Source organism: Microcaecilia unicolor, chromosome 12 (genome assembly GCF_901765095.1).
Source record: "Microcaecilia unicolor chromosome 12, aMicUni1.1, whole genome shotgun sequence".
NCBI lineage: Eukaryota > Metazoa > Chordata > Amphibia > Gymnophiona > Siphonopidae > Microcaecilia > Microcaecilia unicolor.
The window spans coordinates 87426127-87449410 of NC_044042.1; the positions used below are offsets into that span (position 1 = coordinate 87426127).

Genomic DNA, 23284 nt, shown 5'->3' on the forward strand with positions numbered 1-23284 from the left:
TTTTGATCTAAGCACAGGAAAAAAAGGTTTTACTTCTCCCAGGTTTCAACCTAAATCATATTTAACATGGGATATAAATGTTGTAAATAAGTAAATACATAGATAGAAGCTCTTAATGTTGAGCAACTCATTCTCATAACATGATGGCTGTTTTAGTGACTCTTTACCAGGCGAAAAACATCTCTGCATGAATATAGAACATGCTAGGGTGTCCTTCCAAATGACACACTGATTACGGTTTATAACAAATTACTACTCTACCTGTCCATTTTCTTTCTGCTGGTATAATCTGCCCCATTTACTTTTGGGGCTAGTCGGAGGCCTTTGCAGCATCCTGACAGTTGGCCCGGTTCTAGCACTTGCCGGGGACACATCTGTCTCAACGTTTTCGGTCTCTGCATGTCCTATGTAGTGTGAGCAGTGGATGTCATGTCTTTGGGAAATTCTTTCTCTTTTCCCAGTGATGAGTCAGAGCTAGGCATTGATCTGTGCTCTTGGCTCCTGGCTGCATCTCGGCATTTTTTGGGGCTCTGCTCACTCTGTGGTTGCTCCAGGTGGTCCAGGCAGTTGCTCGCCATACCCAGATGCCACTTGGGGCGTCTATCTCTCTCTTGTTGCCTTTGCGGGCCTTTTTTTTTTGTATGCTGTGGAGGTAGCTGGACACTTTCCCTCATTTTGAACCTTTGCTGTTCTTTGGGTCTAGCCCTGCAGGCCGCTTCACCATGAGCATGAGTGCCTTATGGGTTTCCACGCAGGCGGTGGATTTTCGTGTCAGATTCCATGTTGAGGACACTGCGATGCTCTCCAGGCTTCTGAGGGTTGCTCCTGGGGATGGCCCGGTCAGACTCTGCCTACTAGGAGTCTTCTGTCCTTGGGCTTTCTCTCGAAGCCCTGTTCTAAAGGAGATTGGGTGTACTTCTCCTGTTTATAATTTTCTTTCAGGCTTCACATCACCTTCTCCTTGCCCTGCTAGGGTTTTTTGCTCTTTCCATCCCAGATTTGCGCTTTCTTCTGTGATAGCAATAGGCTACTTGACGTTGGCTGCTAGCTTTTCCCTCACGAGAGCACCTATGGTTGTTTGCTGTTGCTAACTAGACCGAGGGGTAAGGGTGTGCTGTGTCCTAGTTTTGGACTGCTTTGGTACATCTCACTCATCTCTAGATTGATCTGTGGGACGCTATGGAAGGTAAAATTAGTCCTTGCCTGATAATTTTCTTTCCATTATTCCCATCAGATCAATCCAGAGACTTGCCCTTTGTTGATCTTGACTGGGTTTTCTTTTGGTTGTTTTGGCTCCATCTGTTCCTTCATTTGGATTTTGTTAAAAGAAACACAAAAAGAAAGATTTGGTTACAGTTCTCCACTTCGGCTGTTTCCCTTCCGCTGAAGCAGTTGAGGAGGACCCTTCATGGGTGTTTTAGAGGCAGGAGAGAGCTTACATGTTGGATATTTCCTCATCCTTCTTCCACTGCTTTGGTATTGACAATACTGAGGTTAAGATGGTGGCACATGACCACCAGTAAACCTCTGAAGTTCTCTCTATCTCCACCTGCTGGTAGAGGGACATAACCCAATCATCTCTAGATTGATCTGTTGGGACTAATGGAAATAAAATTATCAGGTAAGGACTAATTTTACCTTACTTGCTGTGGTAAAAGGAGGCCTCGGCGTGCGGCAAACCCGTGTACTGATGCCACTGCAGGCATCCTTTTACCGCAGGTTGGTACAAGGACCCCTTAATGTTCTATTATTTATTTGTTTATTTGTCTTGGCTTTCACCAGTGCATTTTTTCTAGCAAAAAAGGTGCCGGTACTCAAAAGCTAGGCCTCCCTTCAGGGGTGGGGGTGATCACTGAGGGACCCACCCCACAATAGCCAGGCCCCCTGCAACCAGTCACAGAATCTATGACAAGGCAGAATTGGTGTGTAGGGCCTGAGCTCTTTCATTAAAACTTGGGGTCCATGGGTCAATTTTAACAGACAATGGAAAAGGTGCCGGTACTCAGTACCCCCAAGTACCCCCTCAAAAAAAGCCCTGGCTTTCACACTGTTATTTAATGTTTTATGATTTATTTGATATTGTCTGTTTTATTGTGAACTGTTCAGGAGTACGATGATGTGCTGGCATGAATTTATTTAAATAAAATAAAAATAAAGCCACCCCATGGACCTCCTTTAAAAAGCTGCTTTCAGGGAATACACAGAAAGTAACCAATATTTTTCCTTCTTCTCAGGGTGTGTTCAGGTTCTCCAGGTCTCCACGATTATCCCAGGTAACTTTGTGCAGTATTTATTTTTGGAGTGATCGAATAGGGGAAGGTATTCATTGTGGTGCTGACACATATCAGAATATCTGTTATTCCTTATTGTTCCTCCAGACCAGTCCAGATGCTTGGGTATATGCTTTCCTGCCAGCTGATGGAGACTGAGAACTACTGAATTATGACATCACTCTATATAGCATTCTGTTCAACCTAGCAGCAGCCAGTATGTTTTCAGTCTCCAGCATTTGGTGAGATATTCTGTACTTTCTGATCAGTGAGGCTGAGATAAAACTGGCTTTGTTTTATTTTTTTGTGAGGATAAGTTTGAAAACAGTAAAATAAATAAATAAGTCTCGTTGCTTTGAGGTTTTCAGTGGTTTATCTATATCTTTTGGTGTTATACCAGAGAGGTCTCTCCTCCTGTCCTCCCTCCCCATACTCATTTCTTGTGGAAGGGTGAGTTGCTGTACCTTATTCCCTGACCCTGGTTCTGAGAGAGTCACTTGAATGCCCTTTTGGTAAGAGTCTCACTGGCAGACATTTAAAACAAAACAAAAAAAGACATTTAGGGGCTGATGCATAAAGCATTACTGCAGGTTTAAAATTGTTAAACCATGGGTTTTGCTGGCCGAGTAATGCAGGAAAGGTTTCAGCGTAGGTATGTAAACCCTTACCATGAACTGCATGAAAATGTGTGGCCATGGTTATTATAGATTCTGCAGCCTTCTCTTTCATTGGGACTCAGTTTTTGAACTCTTTACCGAAGTCCATCAAAACCACTACAGATCATCTAACTTTCCGGAAATCACTAAAGACCGTGTTATTCAGAAGTGCCTACCCTGCGGACTCTCCCAGTGACCCCACTGCTGGAACCACACCGACCTAAAGACATTTGGACATATCCCGCTTCCCTCTTCCCTCACAGTTTGCCCTCTATCTCCATCCATTCCTATTCTTCCCCATTATCTCTTGTAGGTTTGCTGTATTAGTTTCATTTTACTACATTGGCGCCTGCCTCTGTGGTGCATTGTAAGCCACATTGAGCCTGACATTGTTGGGAAACTGTGGGGTACAAATGAGATAATAAATAAATAAAACAAAACGTTTTTCTCATGCACAACTTTTCACCAGGTCCAGAGCAGTGAAGGGTTGTTTGAGAAGAGTGGCCAGAGCAGTGAAAAAGGGTTGTTCTAGAAGAGTGGGTGCTGCTTATCCCAGCAATAAGCAGTGGATTTTCCAAAGTCCATCTTAATAATGGCTTATGAACTTTTTATTTTGGGGACGTAGACAAACCTTTTTAAAATCCTGCTAAGCCAACTGCTTTTACCACATTCTCTGGCAACAAATTCCAGAGTTTAATTACACATTGAGTGAAACAATATTTTCTCCAATTTGTTTTAAACTTACTACTTAGTAACTTTATTGTGTGCTCCTAGTCCTCGTACTTTTGGAAAGTCTCTTTTAAATCAAACCCAATAGCTAAAGTAATCACTAATAATCTTTTATCGGATAATATCATTTTACATCGTGGCACGCGGCAAGGTTGTCCCCTTTCCCCATATCTATTTAATATAGCACTTGAGCCACTCCTGATTGCTATTCGATCTCACCCTTCCATTAAGGGAGTTGTTTATAAGGATCTAGAGATCAAGTGCTCTGCATATGCAGATGACATCCTACTTTTTTTTATCTGATCCTTGGTTATCTATTCCTATCCTGCTTGATTTAATAACTCATTTTTCACAATTCTCAGGATATAAAATTAACCAACAAAAGACAGAACACCTCTTAATAGGTTTTCGCTTCCAGATATAGCCAAATCTTTTAATCTAGTGTGGGCCATGCCAAAAATCAAGTATTTGGGAGTGGATCTCTATACTGTACTTGCAGATACTATTCAGCATAATGCGGACCTCATACTTAAAACTCTTATATCATTTCTGCATTCATGGCATCCGCTAAATCTGTCCTGGTGGGGTTGACTTGAAGCTATTAAAATGATGATCTCCCCTAAGATCAACTATATCCTAAGCATGCTTCCAATCCTCTTTTTGTCCTCATTCTATCAACAGATTGATAAGCTTTTATCCTCCTTCCTCTGGTCGTCCAAAAACCCAAGAATTGCTCTCAGAATACTTAAAGATACAAGGGAGACCGGTGGGGTTTTGTTTCCTGATTTTTTAACTTACCACAAATCTTTTGTCTCTCAACAAGGTTGCAGATGGTTCTTGCAACAAACAGATTATAAGCCTCTGTGGCTGCAGTTAGAAGAGGCAATCATAGCTCCTTTACCGCTTCTTCTCACCTCCACCTCATTTCCATCCAACAGAACGGACCAAATTGTAGTCTCAACGATCAAATGTCTTTTAGATCTAGATAAACTTCAAACTACTCCCCCTCAATATGTCTCTCTTTATGTCACTGGCATAATCCACACATCTTAATTAATAAGGCTCCATTCTTCTGGAAAGAATGGATAGATAAGGGAGTTTTCCATCTGTCAGATATTGTCAACACAGATAATAGTCTGTGGTCATTCTCAGAATTGATATCTAAATTCTCTCTGTCACAGTCTCGATACTTTCAATGGTTACAACTCTCATATTGTGTCAAGGCACTCCTGAAGTCGACACCATTGTCATCCCAACTGCCTTCTCTGTATTCTCATGCGCAAACATTGGTATTAAAAGGCCATATGGCTTCTGCCATCTACAACATTTTTGTTAATGTAACATATAAATTTAATACTGTTCTTCAAAATAATTGGCAAGTGGGCACTGACTGTGATTTAAATGAAAAAAATGTAGTCTCATTTCTGGTCAAAAGTAATGAAACCCCTTTCCTCTGCATCTGTTCTACAGTCAATGTTTTTTCTATATCATAAAACAATCTGGACTCCTAGGAAACTTGCTATTGCTGGACTGAATTCATCAGACAAATGTTGGCATTGTTCTCAACAAGTTGGCACTCTCCTCCACATGATGCATGAGTGCCAAGTGGTTTCTAAATTTTGGAAAGAAATCTGGAACATTATACAAAAGATGCTATTAATTGAAGGTGACCTGTCATAGTCCATTGTAATGTTTAAATCTGTCTCGTAACCCTTTGACCTGTCAATGTCACAAGCAAAATTACTGGACATTCTCCTTACCATTGCCCAAAGACACATCCTACAATAGGTGTACAAATCTGCACACCTTTTGAATGTTCAGTGTTGGTGGAATACAGTTCTACAGCATCAGAAATTTGAGTTTGTAACGGCAGAGAAATTTCGAAAGACAGTCTCCACAAGAAAAATCTGGTCACCTGTGGAAAACTATCTTCACTCTATTCAGACATAATGTTGGCCCAATGTGAGAGACTTATACTGTAGATGCAAAGGTACTTTTCTCTCTTACCCTCTATTTTTCTTTTTAGTTCCACATTCCCCTCCTTTACTGTCTCTTGTTATTGTTATACTTGGAAAACTAATAAAATATTTTGGAAAAAAAAAAGGAAAGAGTAAACAAGCAATTCATGTCTTCCCATTCCATTCTACTCAACCATCTCGTCTCCAAGTGGAGGAGCCCTAGTTTCTTTAGCCTGTCCTCATCCCATCCCCTTACTTATTTTTGTTCACCCTTCTCTGTACCTTTTCTAATTCCGCTATATCTTTTTTGAAATATGATGACCAAAATTGCACACAATATTCGAGGTGTGGTCAGGGCTTTTTTTGAGGGGGTACCTGGGGGTACTGAGTACCGGCACCTTTTCAATTGTCTGCTAAAATTGACCCATGGACCCCAAGTTTTAATGATAGATCCCAGGCTCTACACACCAATTCTGCCTTGTTATAGATTCTGTGGCTGGTTGCAGGGGGCCTGACTATTGTGGGGTGGGTCCCCCTCAGTGATCACCCCACCCTTGAAGGGTGGCCTAGCCTTTGAGTACCGGCACCTTTTTTGCTAGAGAAAACACACTAATAATGGAGGAGTAGCCTAATGGTTGGTGAAGCAGGTGTTGATCCTGGCAACCTGGGTTTCAATTCCCACTGCAGCTCTTTCTAACATTGGGCAAGTCACTTAACCCTCCATTGCCTCAGGTACAAAAAATTAAATTGAGAGCCCTCTAGGGACAAAGTACCTGCATATAATGTGTACAGCACTACATACATCTAGTAGTGCTATAGAAATGAGTAGTAGTAATGACACCATCCTTTTCCTGGGCAGTGACTCCTTATGCAGAACCTTGCATCATGCAGCTACAGTTTGGATTCCTCTTTCGTACATGCATCACTTCGCACATGCAATGTCATCTACCATTTGGATGCCCAGTCTCCCAGTCTCATATGGTCCTTTTGCAATTTTTCACAATCCTCTTGTGATTTAACAGCTTTGAATAACTTTGTGTCATCAGCAAATTGAATCACCTCACTCATTATTCTCATTTTAGATCATTTACAAATACGTTTAAAAGCAATGGTTCCAGCATAGACCCCTGGGGAACCCCACTATTTACCCTTCTTCATTGAGAGTATTTACCATTTAACCCTACTGTCTGTTTTAGTTATTTATTTTTTGTTACATTTGTACCCCGCACTTTCCCACTCATGGCAGGCTCAATGCGGCTTACATGGGGCAATGGAGGGTTAAGTGACTTGCCCAGAGTCACAAGGAGCTGTGCCTGAAGTGGGAATCGAACTCAGTTCCTCAGTTCCCCAGGACCAAAGTCCACCACCCTAACCACTAAGCCACTCTAACCATTAGGCCACTCCTCCACCAGTTTTCAATCCATAATAGGACATTGCCTCCTATCCCATGACAGAGGCGGAGTTGCATTGAAAGACCCTCAGGATTATTGCATGGAGGCTATTTTTAAACACGCATTTGAAGTTTCTGGCAGCTGCTTGTGTTGGTCACTTGACTTGGGGTTGCTTTAGATGGCTAGAACAAATTGCGGAGACTTCAGTGCAGGATTCTGCTGATAGAGCGTTGTTAGAGAATTCGCTAGATATGGGTTTGATTAAATTCGTACTAGAGCTGTACTGAATAGCATATTTTACTATTTGTAAGAATAGAAATAATGAAAAATATTATTCGGTTAAATATGAATACTGAATACGAATAATAGGCATTGAGCTTTAACATAACAAGTAATAAAAGAAACAACGTGAAATCTGAGATCAATGACCCGACATTCAGCACTATTTAACTGGCCAGGAACGGCTCCCGGCTAGTTACATAGCGTTTAGCCTGCTAAGCGCTAACATTCAGTTCTAGATAGCCAGTTATCTCTGCTGAATATTAGCCCTATCGTTCAGTTTGGTCATGACAAAGAAATTTTCCACCATAATGGTAGTTGTCACCACAGCCTTACGCAAGGAAGGAGGGTTGGTGCAGACCTACATGGACGATTGGTTCATTTTGGCAAAATCATTCACAGAGAGCAAAATGGAAGCAAAACCTGGACTGGATCAATGTGTCCTCCTTTTTCTGGAGTCCTATGGTAACCCTAGGAGAAACCCAATTACAGACATAAGCTAAACATGTGAAGTACCAATTAACTGAACTACAAATGGAGAGAAGTGAACAAATTTAACATCCCTTTAAACATATATCTGCATAGCTATTTACAAATGAGACACTAGGCTGATGCTGGACTGGTCTAGAGGGACTCAAGGAAAGAAAATTAGCAGGTAAGACCTAATTTAATATTTTTGAATACTGGGCCAAATGTAGTATTTGGATTATAGGTTGTGAAATCTACATCTTCAAATCAAATGGAAAAACACAGTGGTACTTCATAGACCTTCCCTTGCTTGAATTATCTTTCTATACTAAATGCTATCAAAGTGCTTTGACTGGTGATTTTACTTTTCTGTGTTAGGTTGGTTTCCTCTGATTCCTCAGCCGGATTGATGTTGATACAGTTTGTAACATTCATCTCAGATCCTCTTGTGATTTTTTAATGAGGAAAATTGATCCATGGGGAATCTGTGAAGAATGGCATAACTGCAAAAAATGTGATAGATAGATAGATAGATAGATAGATAGATAGATAGATAGATAGATAGATAGATAGATAGATAGATATTGAGGCACTGGTAGCAATCCAACCACAAGATTGTTTGAACAACTTCATATATTTAATCAGACAGAATTTGGCTTCAAAACACTGCTAATACAAAAACAGTATTAGCTGCATTTATCACTGAAATCAGATTTCATTTGGATAAAAAGCAGCAGATATATTTTTTAATGTAACGGGATTTATCCACTGCCTTTGATTTGGTTAATCATGACATTTTGTTAGATAGACTTACCGAGATAGGTGAAAAATTGGTTTAAAGGATTTTTACAAAATAGATTTTTTCAGGTACTATGGCAAAATGAGCTATCTAATACATGGCATTAGTTGCAGGATGTACCCCCAAACTCTCCCCTATTCTGTTTAATTTATATAGATGCAAGAAGTTGCAGATATGTCATAGTTGGAGTTTTAGATGGTGTTAGTCATGTTTACACTTGATTTTAGTTTACGTTCAGTCATGTTTTTATGTTTTATTGTTTTTACTGTTTATAATGCATGTTTATATTCTGCGTTTGTGCTGATGATTAATCTTTAAATGACTGGACAGTCTTGATTGGAAAAGTGGCATTGAGATTTAAATTAAATCATAAAAGGAACACTTGGATCATCTTAGCGATTGTTGGCTGTTCTCTTATGTTTCCCCATTCAGCCTCGCCCAGAGAGTAGCCCAACACCTGAAAAGAGTCTGCCATCCATTTTGGAGGATGATGGTGAAGCTGACAATTTCTTCCGCCACTCGCCTGCCACCATCACACGCAGGAAGCTGCTTCTGCCGAACTTGAACAGCCCAGTGCGGCGTGGCTCTCTCAGCAGCCTGTTGGGGGATGACCTTCGCCAATTGTCAGCTCTGAGGCGCACGTGTCGCTCCCCAGCCAGGTGCAGCAAGGGTAGGAGCCCCTCACCCCAGTGCAGGAAGGAAGGAAAGAATTCAAATGCTGATTCAGGCAACAGCCAGAAGCCCTCAAAGCTTTGCATCCCAGTGCTGAACACATTTGGGCCACCTGACCTCAGCCCCAGGTAATGCTGCCTGATCAGGGAAAGATTTCATCTGTAATGTGTCCTGTACTTAAAAGTGAGTTCAAATCCCCTCTCATGCACTTTTCCTCCCCTTTCATGACTTTCCATGTTACCAGTACTTATAGCCCACATTCTGCATTTTACTGATATTTCTTGAGCCTTTAACCCTTACAACTCTTAAAGTAACCTAATAAGTGACAGCAGAAGACCAGACTGACCCATCTAGTTTGCCAGTTAAATTAAAATTCCCTAGTCTCACACCAGTTCCCTGATCTCCTTGTAATTTACCAGAACTTCAACCTTTTTCTTCCTGCTGTCTACCATATCCAACCCAAGTATATATATCACAACGGTAGATGAACCAACTGGAGTCAAGTTGTTGTGTACTCTCATTAAATGCTAGTTAGAACCTTTTTCTTTTAATGTTCTAATTGCTGGTTTTTGTATAGGGGAAGTCTCATATAAAGTCACAGGGTCACTTATCCCTCAGTGATTGGCGAGACCCTTTCTGTGACGCGGTGTAATCATCGACATAACCCCCTACCGCCCTGCTGCTGCACACCTTTAAATTACTGTTTGTGCCTAAACAAATTTTCTTTTTTTTCTTTTTTACTTTTGTTATACTGTCGCAAGGCTGTATTTCACAACTTATTAGCTGACCTAGCAGCAATTTATAACAATATTGAGTAATGGCAGGCTTGCAATAGTCATTTATCTGGACTTGTCAATATAGAGCCTCGAGACCCTGAATCTTGACCCCCCGACAGGTGCCTGTTTCACTGTCCTAGCTTTCTCAAGGGGAAACTTTAACGTCAGGTCTCTGCTCTCATGTCTTTCTCTTTCAACTGCATTTAACGAGAGTACACAACAACTTGACTCCAGTTGTTTCATAGTAACATAGTAGATGACGGCAGAAAAAGACCTGCACGGTCCATCCAGTCTGCCCAACAAGATAAACTCATATGTGCTACTTTTTGTGTAAACCTTACCTTGATTTGTATCTGTCATTTTCAGGGCACAGACTGTATAAGTCTGCCCAGCACTATCCCCACCTCCCAACCACCAGCCCTGCCTCCCACCATCTATCTACCTTTGTGATATATATACCAGTATTGATACGTAGATTGAAGTCGCGTAAGTTTGACAGTTACACCATATCCAACCCAAGCATGCCCAGAATATGGTGGAATACTGCCCTCTGACCCATTTCAGGACTTGTCATCATCTGTGATTCTGACTCAGCTAACACTAAATCCAACACCCAGGTTCCCTGCCATGTCTTATTATTTTCTAATAAGCAATCCAGCTACCAAAACTCACAAAAACCTTGTCCAAAATAGGCAATCTCCCCGAGGTCACTGATGTTTAGGATTTCACCATAATCACTCTGTGCCTTCTTGAAAGCCCAGTACAGTCATATCACTACTGATTGGGTGGTAATTTCTTTCTGTGCAGTTTAACCAAAACCTTTTTTGGATTCTTCTCTGATATTTTCAGTCTCCACATTCTCTGCATTTTGTTGGTGTTTCCGCCAGTATTTTCAGCTCCTGTTTTTCGTTTGTTTTGGGGGGGGTTTTTTCTGGTCTGCTTTGGCATTCTCAGCTCTTCCATTTAGTTTTTTACTGAAGTTTCTAATTTTTTCAGCTGATACAGAGCATTGTGGGATGTATTGTTTTGCCGTAGAGAAAAAAAAAAGTTTAGAAAATAATGCTTAAAGCAGACACCAGACATCAAATGTTCATGTGACCCAGTCTAACCAACAACTTTGCATGATTGTTCATGGCTGTTTTGTAGGTACATATGCTTTTTTCTCTTTCCTTTATGCACAGGGTCGTTGATGGTATTGAAGATGATGGGGGCACTTTGGAAATGCAAGCATTTCATTTCAGTGTGGATCATCAGAATCTGAAAACTCCCATCAGTGAGTCTCCAGTCTCAGGTAACCAAGTTGCATACTGAGCCCATAACAAAAGCAGTAACTTCATCCTTATCATATAGTGAGGGAAAATTGGAGAAATCACTCTTTGTATTTATTCAGCCAGTACAAAGTTGATAAGGAGTAACATCATAGGCAGTCGGTGGCCCAACTGTTTGGGGAGGCTAAAGGGGGCGGGGTTAGGGGTGGGGCCATGGGTGGAGCTTAAATCCATAATTGTCTGATAACACACAGAAAAAATAAATAAAAATAAAAGTCACAATACCTTTTATTAAATTTAGATATTAGCTATGTATCATATGTCAAAGAATAAAGTGGTTGCTCAAAGCATATACTAACCACAATCGCTCAACTGCAAAACACTATGCACAACTTTGTGCAAAAACACACTCAGAACCTTACTGTACCATAAATATTACACTGGGCAGAACCTAATACACCAATATACCACCCATACGGAAAATGCAGACCATCAACAATATAAAACAAGGGATCATAATATCACAATTCTCATGTAGAGCCACAAAACACCCTAATTCATGTTTAATGTGGGATAAAATGCCATATATAAGAAAAAAATATAAACTTTTAATGTTGAGCACCTGATTCTTAAAGTGGACATATTCCAAACACTATAATGAACATAAAATGATCTTTTCTACCTTTGTTGTCTGGTGACTGTTTTTCTGATCATCCTGGCCAAGTATCCGATTCTGCTGCTATCTGTCCTCTTAACTCCGTTTCCAGTGCTTCCTTTCCATTTATTTCTTTACTGTCCGCCTTTCTTCTTCATTTCTTGCCTTACATCCGTAAGTAAAAGCTGGGTCCTCTACAGACTTGACTGTCCAGTGGATCCAGCTTCTGCCTATTTTCTCCATCGATGTGCAGGTTTTCTCCCTTTTCCCTCATCTTATCTCCTTCCTCTCTCTTCCCTCCCCTCCATCCATGCCCAGCATTTTCCTCTCTCCCTTCCCCTCCATCCATGTGCATCTCCTTCCTCTGTCTTCCCTCCTCTCCATGCATGTCCAGAATTTCTCCCCTTCATTCATGTGCATCTCCTTCCTGTCTTCCCTTCCCTCTATCCATGTCCAGCAACCCTCCTCTCTCCCCTGTCCTCCATCCATCCAAGTCCACCAACCCTCTTCTCCCCTCTAGCCACCCATGTCCAGCAACCCTCCTCTCCCCTCTAGCCACCCATGTCCAGCAAATCTTCTCTCCCCTGACCTCCCCTCCACCCATGTCCAGCAACCCTCCTCTGTCCCCTGCCATCCCCTCTATCCACCCATTCAAGCAACCCTCCTCTCCCCTGCCATCCCCTCTATACACCCACCCATTCAAGCAACCCTCCTCTCCCCTGCCATCCCCTCTATCCACCCACCCATTCCAGCAACCCTCCTCTCTCCCCTGCCATCCTCTCTATCCACCCATTCCAGCAACCCTCCTCTCTCCCCTGCCATCCCCTCTATCCACCCACCCATTCCAGCAACCCTCCTCTCTCCCCTGCCATCCTCTCTATCCACCCATTCCAGCAACCCTCCTCTCTCCTGCCCTCCCCTCTATCCACCCACCCATTCCAGCAACCCTCCTCTCTCCCCTGCCATCCCCTCTATCCACCCACCCATTCCAGCAACCCTCCTCTCTCCCCTGCCATCCTCTCTATCCACCCATTCCAGCAACCCTCCTCTCCCCTGCCCTCCCCTCTATCCACGCACCCATTCCAGCAACTCTCCTCTCTCCCCTGCCATCCCCTCTATCCACCCACCCATTCCAGCAACCCTCCTCTCTCCCCTGCCATCCTCTCTATCCACCCATTCCAGCAACCCTCCTCTCCCCTGCCCTCCCCTCTATCCACCCACCCATTCCAGCAACCCTCCTCTCTCCCCTGCCATCCTCTCTATCCACCCATTCCAGCAACACTCCTCTCCCCTGCCCTCCCCTCTATCCACCCACCCATTCCAGCAACCCTCCTCTCTCCCCTGCCATCCTCTCTATCCACCCATTCCAGCAACCCTCCTCTCCCCTGCCCTCCCCTCTATCCACCCACCAATTCCAGCAACCCTCCTCTCTCCCCTGCCATCCTCTCTATCCACCCATTCCAGCAACCCTCCTCTCCCCTGCCCTCCCCTCTATCCACCCACCCATTCCAGCAACCCTCCTCTCTCCCCTGCCATCCCCTGTATCCACCCACTCATTCCAGCAACCCTCCTCTCTCCCCTGCCATCCTCTCTATCCACCCATTCCAGCAACCCTCCTCTCCCCTGCCCTCCATGCACATCCAGCAATTCCCTTCTGTCCCCTGCCCCCCTCCATCCATTCCCAGCCCGATTCTCCTCTCCCCTGCCTCCATCCATCTGGGCCAGTGGCACCCTGGGTCTCCCCTTTCCCTCCCCTTACTTACTATCTGCCCCACGCCATCTTTAATTTACCTTCGCTCCGTCCCCAGCGTCGACTCGGCCGCATCATTTCAAAACCCGCCCTGCTGCCCGTCTCTATTCTCCCCTCGCTCCCTTCGCGACGTGATTCATTCTGCAGACAGAGTCCCGCCTTCTGACATCATTTCCTCGAGGGCAGGACTCTGTCTGCAGAACGAATCACGGCGCGAAGGGAGCGAGGGGAGAATAGAGACGGGCAGCAGGGCGGGCTTTGAAATGATGCGGCCAACGCTGGGGACGGAGCGGAGGTAAATTAAAGATGGCGCGGGGCAGATAGTAATAAACGGAAAGGGAGGGAAGGGGACACTCACGGATCCACTTGCCCGGCTGGGGCCCCAAGCCTCTTATACCGGGCGCCTATGAGTAACATCAGAAGTGAAGTAAAGCTAAGGATTTGAGGAGTCCAAAGATATTCGAATGAAGAGGTGAATTTTGAATCCAGATCAGAAGTGAGAGAGTAATAGTATAACTTGGATGCCATTTGCACCATTTGTGCCACACGTAAGTATATATGATGGGATTTCAGTACATACCCTCATGTATGCTGCAAGGTTCATGACCAAAGATCAGATGCCTTCAGATGCCTGGAATGGAGGAGTAGCCTAGTGGTTAGTGCAGTGGACTTCACAAATTGCTCCCAGATGCATACCTCCCTTACCTTGTGTGCTGAACCCCCCCTCCCCAAACCCCCTCCCCACAACTGTACACCACTACCATAGCCCTTATAGGTGAAGGGGGGCACCTAGCTGTGGGTACAGTGGGTTTCTGGTGGGTTTTGAAGGGCTCACATTTACCACCACGTGTAACAGGTGTGGGGGGGAATGGGCCTGGGTCCGCCTGCCTGAAGTGCACTGCACCCACTAAAACTGCTCCAGGGGCCTGCATACTGCTGTCATGCAGCTGGGTATGACATTTGAGGCTGGCAAAAAATATTTTTAAAAGTTGTTTTTTTTTTTTTTTAGGGTGGGAGGTGGTTAGTGACGGGGAGTATCCTGAATTCCCTCCGGTGGTCATCTGGTCAGTTCGGGCACCTTTTTGAGGACCAAGTAAAGTTGCCCAAGTGCTCGTCAGGGGTGGCCTTTTTTTCCATTATGGGTGAGGACGCCCATGTGTTAACCACGCCCATTCCTGCCTTCGCTACGCTCCCGACACGTCCCCTTAAACTTTGGCTGCTCCTGCGACGGACTGCAGTTGAGGGCAGCCAAAATTTGTGTCGGAAGATGGGCGCCCTTCTCTTTCGAAAATAAGCTGCATAGGCTGACATAGCGCATAAATGCAAGGGGGCAGTGCATGGATGGGGCTCGGACTCAGCAATATTCTATAATATAAATGAGCAACTCGCAAACCTGGGGATTCTATATAGCACGCCTAGAGATCTGCGCTGAAATCCAAGCAGATAGATTCTTTAACAATGTACGTAACTTAAGAAGCTAATGAGTACTGATAACAGCATTTAACAAGCAGTAATGAGCACTAATTGGAACTGATTAGAATTTAGATGCACAATTCGCTAAGTGTGCAAACTTCTAATATGCGCAGGCAAAAAGGGGCATGGTTATGGACACTTCGTGGGCATTCTGAAATTTATGCATGCAGTTATAGAATATGGCCCACTGCGCCTAAATATACGCGGTGGGATTTACGCCACTTTTCATTGGTGTCAATGTATGCGCATAGTTTTAGGTGCTGAAATATCAACTAAGTGTATTTTATAATTGGCGCCTAAATCTAGGCGCCGATTATAGAATACACTTAGTCGGCACTGATTTCAGCGCTGATTTTTTAGGTGCCATATATAGAATCTCCCCATAAAGGCAAGGGGGAGGCGCATGGACTAGGCGCTCACTCAGCAGTATTTTATAATGTAAACATGCAAATCATATAGCGCATAAATGCAAGGGGGAGGTGCCTGGATGAGGCGCACGCTCAGCAGTATCCTATAATGTAAACATGGAAATCATCACTCTGGAAAGCAGACTGCGGAGACCCACAAGGATCACTGTTATCACCAATCCTCTTCAACCTAATGATGACTCCTCTAGCCAAGACCTTATCCAACCAAGGACTTAACCCTTTCATCTATGCGGACATCACAATATACATTCCCTACAAATCCAAACTGACAGAAATAACAAAAAAAAGCAAGATCAACTTAAATATCATGGACTCTTGGGCAAACGCATTTCAACTAAAACTCAACAAAGAAAAAACACACTTTCTCATCATCTCATCCCAACACAGCACAGACAACCCCACAATCATCAACACCCCAGATTACACCCTCCATATCTCAGACAGCCTGAAAATCCTCGGCATTACAATGGACCGCAACTTAACACTAGAGAGCCAAGTGAAAACAACAACAAAGAAAATGTTCCACTCAATGTGAAAACTCAAACGCGTGAAGCAATTCTTCCTGAGGGGAACATTTTGCAACCTGATACAATCAATGGTACTAAGCCATGTAGACTACTGCAATGGAATTTATGCGGGATGCAAAGAACAAACCTTAAACCTCAGACAGCTCAAAACACGGCAACCAGGCTCATCTTCGGGAAAACGCGATTTGAAAGTGAAAAACCCCTCCTTGAAAAACTATACTGGCTGCCAATCAAAGAACGCATTGCTTTCAAAATCTGCACTATGGTTCACAAAATAATCTATGGTGAAGCCCCGGGATACATGACAGACTTGATCGACCTACCAACTACAAATGCACTTAAATCAGCACGAACGTACCTAAACCTGCACTACTCAAGCTGCAAAGGACTCAAATACAAATTAACCTACGCATCCAGTTTTTCCTACATAAGCACACAACTGTGGAACGCATTACCAAAAGCCTTGAAAACTACGTATGACCACCCGCACTTCTGGAGAACACTAAAAACTTACCTGTTTAAAAAGGCATACCATACCAATCCAATGCTTGATCTCTGAAAAAAAATGTAATGGACATAGCACAACCCTTCCATGCCCAATTCCCTTATGTGGCTATACCACATGAACATTATCTTACCGCACAGTTCAAAAGGGGCATGGTTATGAGTGAGGAAATGGGCTTTTCATGGGTGTTCCAAAATTTACACGCGTAGTTATAGAATATGGCCCAGTGCTCACAATTCTACACGCAGGGATTTACACCACATTTTCGTTGGTGAAAATAGAGGTGCACAGTTTTAGGCGCTGGGATATCAACTAAGTGTATTCTATATACTGCGCCTAAATCTAGGTGACGCTTATAGAATATAAGTACATAAGTATTGCCACACTGGGACAGATCAAAGGTCCATCAAGCCCATTGTCCTGTTTCCAACAGTGGCCAATCCAGGTCACAAACACCTGGCAAGAGCCTGAAAAAGTTCAATACATTTTATGCTGCTTGTTCCAGAAATAAGCAGTGGATTTTCCCCAAGTCATTTTAATAATGGTCTATGGACTTTTCCTTTATGAAACTATCCAAACCTTTTTTAAACCCCGCTAAGCTAACCGCCTTTACCACATTCTCTGGCAACAAATTCCAGAATTTAATTACACATTGAGTGAAGAAACTTTTTCTCCAATTTGTTTTAAATTTACTACTTTGTAGCTTCATCGCATGCCCCTAGTCCTAATAATTTTGGAAAGAGTAAACAAATGATTCACTTCTACCTATTCTATAAAGTGTGTGCGCCCATTATAAAATCACGCCTAGTGCCAATTTTTTTGGGCATGGAATTTTCAGCACCATTTACTGAATTCCTTCCAAAAGTTATTTTCAAGCATAGAATATGGCTGAAGTGAGAGCAAGATTGACATTTATGTTGTGTGTTATAAAATGTGCACATATGTGCTGATTCTAAGCTCTGTTGAGCAGGGACTGTCTTTTTCATGTTGATTTGTACAGCGCTGCGTAAGTCTAGTAGCGCTATAGAAATGTTTAATAGTAGTAGTAGTAAATACTCAAGCAAAATTTATTCTTGCCTTAGAGCAGGTATAATTTTGTGTGGCAGCTTTCAGGGAAACAATGTTTTTAAGCAAATAGGTGAATACCGTTTGTTGTCTTTCTAAAATAAGCAAAATATATGTGTACTAATGTGCCTTGATAGCCTAGAAACCCTGTTTCAAAATGTATTTATTTATTGCATTATTTAGTCTGTCCTCCTGACAGTGCCCAGAATCAGTTAGTTACAGAATTACATTTATAATACAATAAAATAGTACAACATAAACAAAATAAAATTAAGTAATGGTTCCAGCCTGACAATTTCCATTTCAGCTCATCAAATTGCTAGAATAAAACCAGTAATCTGCATTTGAAAACTGATCTTTTTCTGTATTAGTAGAAATTATTCTTGAATATGAGGGACAGCTGATAATGATAAGTCACTGGTGCTTAAGGCTGCGTTGATGCTACACCATCTTGGAGCAACTATGAGCACATCTGCAACACATAAAATGGGACCAGTTACTGATGCATCGGATGGAACTCATGGTTACAGATAACAGCTTCCTGGAAGTGCTAAACAACTTCAGGCTTTTGCTGGACCGCCGAGGGACAGAGCCGGGGCAGGGCCACCATGGCCGCTGCCCACCTCCACTCGGCCACTGCCACCCCATCCACTCGGGCTGCTGCCACCACCACCACCTCTTACTCGGGCTGCCACTGCCCCCCGCCCCTTATCTTCCAGCTTCTGCTCCTCCCTCAATCTGTCACTCTCCAGCTCCTGTGTGCCGGGACCCGGGTTATTGCTGGGCTCGATGGACCCTTGGTCTTTTCCCAGTGTGGCATTACTTATGTACTTATATAGCATAGGAAGGGATACGTTGTCAAACTGAGTAGTCGATGGTGAACACTTTTCCCTAGAGGAAGACAACCATAATATTTGAGTTTTCCCAATATTCAAAGCCAAGAGCATTGGTATTCATCCAGGCCAGTATCACTCCAAGATAAAATTCAATCAGTTTAACTCCTTCCTCAATTTGAGATGAAAACAGAAAAATAAAACTGGAGATCATCAGCATATAAGTGAAAGCTGACACCCAAATCCGTTAGCAATTTGCAAACTGGAAGCATAAACGGTTGAATCGGAGGGCAGATAATGAAGAGCCCTGTGGGACACCTGACTTTACCGATATCCAATCTGGTCTCGATGACATTTATAACCTGAAAAATACAGTCTGACAAAAATGATCTAAACCATGTTAACACCTTACCAGAGATGCCCAACGATTGCAAATGATTCAATCTTCAGAACATGATTAATGGTATCAAATACCGCCACTAAATCCAAAGCTATAGTAAAAAAAATAACGTTCTCCTCTATCAAAGCCTGATCTAATTTCATCCAGCATAGAAATCTATAATGTTTCTGTATTATGCTTAGCTCTAAAGCCAAACTGAAAAGTGTCGAGTAAATGGTGCTGATCAACAAAATCAGTTGAGCTAACCCATCTTCCCTTTCACTTTAGCAAAGAACATCAAATTAAAAATCGGACAGTAGTTCTTCACTTTACTGGAGTCCAGAGAATGTTTTTTTTAATAAAGGCAACACAGCAAAGGAGGCATCGCTCCTTCTCGAAAAGCTTTATTAATAATAGATGCCATAGAAGAAGGATAAATCAGTTTTCAAAGCTTTCAAAACTAAATTAGAACAAGAATCCAATGGACTAAGAGTTACTTAGTGCCAGAATAACCTGAGACATTCTGATCAAAGAGGTACAGCAGAATCATAGATCACTTTGAAACCATCAGCAGTCTGATTTGCTTTACCTTAAAAATAAAGTGTAAGTCGCTGACTAGATGGAGAAGGTGCTTTAGAACATCTAGGGACTACTAAAGCTTCCACAATTGCAAATAAATATTTAGATTGCGATGAGGCTTCAGAATTGTTTTCATCAAAATAATTCAACTCTAATCCGTCCTCAACTCTATATGAATAGTGGAAGAACAGCTGGATATTCAGCCTGCCACTATTCATACACAGGCTGGATAGATATGTAAAGATACCGCTCACCTTTTATAGTACAATCCAGTAACTTATATTCTGCAAAATACCTATTAAGTTCTTTGTGGATTGCAAAAGAATAACCAGTTAAATAATTAGGATGTCACAAAGTATAAAATCCCTCTTGCTTAATGCTGGATTCCTGTTTTTTTGGTGTTGTTTTTTTCTAGACATATAAACATATAAATGCCCTCCTGCAGTAATTAGTGAGAATTGCAGGGCCCAAACTACACTTCTGCTGGGTTGGAGTGGGAGTGAATAAATAGTTTGTTTAGCTGCCTCACTCTGCCTCCCAGTTTATTATTTCACACACCCCTCCCGACCCCCCCCCCCCCCCCCCCCCCCCCCCCCCCACCACACACACTTTTCTTTTCCAAAGGTTTTTATGAAATTGGAATGATTGTTTCATCTTTCCTGTCTAAATTTTGTACTTCCTTTTCCTGACTTTGATGTACATATTGCTTTTTCTTTTGTAAAATGCTGTGATCTACCACTAGCACCCACAGGTGTAGCCAGACACCTAATTTTGGGTGGGCCTGGGCCCAAGATGGGTGGGCAGAAGAACCCACCCCATCCCACAGGTGATTTGGTCTCTCCTCTCACCTGCATGCCATATGGTCTCTCAAACATCCCCCCTCTCCCGCATACCTTTTAAATAGCATATTTTCACCAGCAGCAAGCAGCAACTAATACACACTGCTCATGTTTGTTTGTTTTTTTTTACATTTATACCCCGCGTTTTTCCCACTCATGGCAGGCTCAATGCGGCTTACATGGGGCAATGGAGGGTTAAGTGACTTGCCCAGAGTCACAAGGAGCTGCCTGTGGCTGAAGTGGGAATCGAACTCAGTTCCTCAGGACCAAAGTCCAGCACCCTAACCACTAGGCCAGTCCTCCACTTGCATCACAGCCTTCCCACTGATGCAACTTCCTGTTTCTACATAGGTGGGAATAGGTCAGAAGGAAGGCTGTGGGGCTGGTGCAAGAAATATGTATTACTCGCTGCTTGCACAGGCGAAGCTCTGCTATTTACAAAGTATGCAGGAAGGACAGTTGTTGAGAGTTTTCAGCTGGTGGGGCTTGGGAATCCCTGTCAGCCACATCATAGGTATGCTGCTACTGGGTGGGCCTGAGCCCAAAGTCCACCCAGGCCCACCCTTGGCTATGCCATTGCTAGCACCAATGATCAAATGTTATCTGGTGCAAGTGCACAGGGAATACCTCAGAACTCATCTAAAATATATTTGAATGAGCTGTGCTCATTTAAATTATATTTAAACTAGTAGAAAAGGCCCGTTTCAGGCAGAAAGGAAATGGGCGCTAGCAAGGTTCCCCCCCCTCCCCCAGTTCCAGACCCCTCCATCACTCTCCCCCCCCCCCCCCCCCCCCCCAGTTCCAGGCCCGTCCCTGCCGGTCCGAGTTCCAGATCGCACCTCCCTGCCTTCCTCCCTCTGATTTCCAGACCTCCCCCCCCCTCGGAGTTCCTGACCTCTGGACCCCCCTGTCGCGACCCTCTTGAGCCCCCCTTCCCGCCGGCAAACCTCCACAGCCGCCGTCGCGTACCTGTGCTGGCGGGGGACCCCAACCCCCGCCAGCCGAAGTCTCCTGTTGTCGGCCGGACGGCTTGAATGAGGACCCGCAGTGGAATCAGTTTGCGCTCGTGTGTCTGATGTCTGACGCACGCACACAAACAGATTCCACGGCGTAATGCATCGTGATGTCAGCTGAGGCTTCGGAGACCCAAAGTTACGGACACAGGCAGCCAGATTTTAGAACGTTGGAGGTGAGAATTATTCTCCGAGGACAAGCAGGCTGCTTGTTCTCACTGATGGGTGACGTCCTCGGCAGCCCCTCCAATCGGAATCTTCCTAGCAAAGTCCTTTGCTAGCTCTCGCGCGCCCGAGCCGGTTAGTCTTCTTTCGTCCGCACTCGGTACGGCTGTGTTTTTGTCGTGTCGGGCCCCGGAGAGTCGACCTCGCGCGTCCGTTATCTAAATCGACGTGTTTTTTCTTCGGAAAAGTTTCATTTTCGTTCGGAAAGTGCTCCGGAAACCCCCTTGGGTTTCGTTTACCCCTTCCCGTATTTCCAGTTTTGCCCCGGTAAGTTTTCTTTCGTTGTCGGGGTAGGCCTCTTTTCGGCCTCGGTCGAGATTTTTCTCCCTTAAAGTTTTGGTGCTCCAAATTCGTCATTTCGGATTTTGACTTCGCCGGCGTGATTTTTCCGCCCATGACATCGAAGCCTTCCAGCGGCTTCAAGAAGTGCACCCAGTGCGCCCGGGTAATCTCGCTCACTGATAGGCACTCTTCGTGTCTTCAGTGTCTGGGGGCCGAGCACCGTCCCCAGAACTGTAGTCTGTGTTCCCTCTTACAAAGGCGGACTCAAGTAGCGAGATTAGCCCAGTGGAACCTTTTGTTCTCGGGCTCTTCGTCGGCATCGGCACCGGGGTCATCGTGTGCATCGACGTCATCAGCGTCCAGACCATCTTCCTTGGCTGCCAGTGCATCGAGTGCATCGAGGCATCGGCCCTCTGCATCGGTGCCGAGACATCGGATAGCTGCATCGACGTCGGTGGTACCGGGACCTCGTCTCCTGATGTCGTCGGACGGTGGTGCATCGAGTGGAGTGCAGGTGAGGGCTGTCCATTCCCCTGCTGGTGGCGGTGAGCCCTCGGGTGGGTCTCCTCCTACCCTGAGGGCTCCTGCGGTACAGCCCCCCCGAGATCGACCCCCTTCGGTCTCGGCCCCAAGGAAGCGACGGATGGATTCTACGTCCTCCTCGTCGGTGCCGGGGAGCTCCGGTGACATGCTTCGGAAGAAGTCGAAGAAGCATCGACATCGGTCCCCTCCCCGTGTCGGCACCGAGAGCTCTGGGTCGCCGAGGGAGTCGGCACCCAGCAGGCATCGGCACCGAGAGGACCGCTCACCCTCTGTTCAGGAGGTGTCGATGCGCTCCACTCTGGACAGTCCGGAACAGCCTCCACGCCCGGAACAGGTTCTGACGTCGACGCCTGCATCGACCTCCATGCCTTTCTCTGCAGCCGCTCTGAACGAGAGCCTCCGGGCCGTTCTCCCAGAGATTCTGGGAGAGCTGTTGCGCCCTACCCCTCCGGTACCGGCGGTGCTTGCGCCTCCGGTACCGTCGAGCGTGGCGCCGGCTGGCCCATCGCCCGGGGTGAGGTCCCCGACGTCGGTACCGCGTGCGGTGCCGACTGCGGCCACCTCCCAGGAGGGCTCCCCGACTACGTCGGCGGAGGGAGCTTCGCCGATGCGGGCGAGGGAGTCTACCTCTCGATGCCCCCATCGTGGACGTGGCTCCACGGAGTCGAGCCGGGCACGGTTGCAGGCGCAGGACCGTGAACTTGTGTCTGACACCGAGGGTGAGGCCTCGTGGGAAGAAGAAGAAGATCCCAGATATTTCTCTGACGAGGAGTCTGAGGGTCTTCCTTCTGATCCCACTCCCTCTCCTGAAAGACAGCTTTCTCCTCCCGAGAGTCTGTCTTTTGCTTCCTTTGTCCGGGAGATGTCTACGGCCATCCCCTGCCCGGTGGTTGTGGAGGACGAGCCCAGGGCTGAAATGTTT

General features: G+C 44.8%; 1 protein-coding gene across 1 annotated transcript in view; it reads left to right on the forward strand.

The window, feature by feature from the left end:
• Nucleotides 1–23284, forward strand: part of KCNH4 (potassium voltage-gated channel subfamily H member 4) — a 325608-nt gene that overhangs the window by 288339 nt on the left and 13985 nt on the right. Inside the window, exons 12-14 of the mRNA XM_030220488.1 lie at nt 2235–2273; nt 8983–9350; nt 11180–11289. Of these exons, the coding sequence (XP_030076348.1) occupies nt 2235–2273; nt 8983–9350; nt 11180–11289 (517 nt within the window). The remainder of the gene's footprint in view (nt 1–2234; nt 2274–8982; nt 9351–11179; nt 11290–23284) is intronic.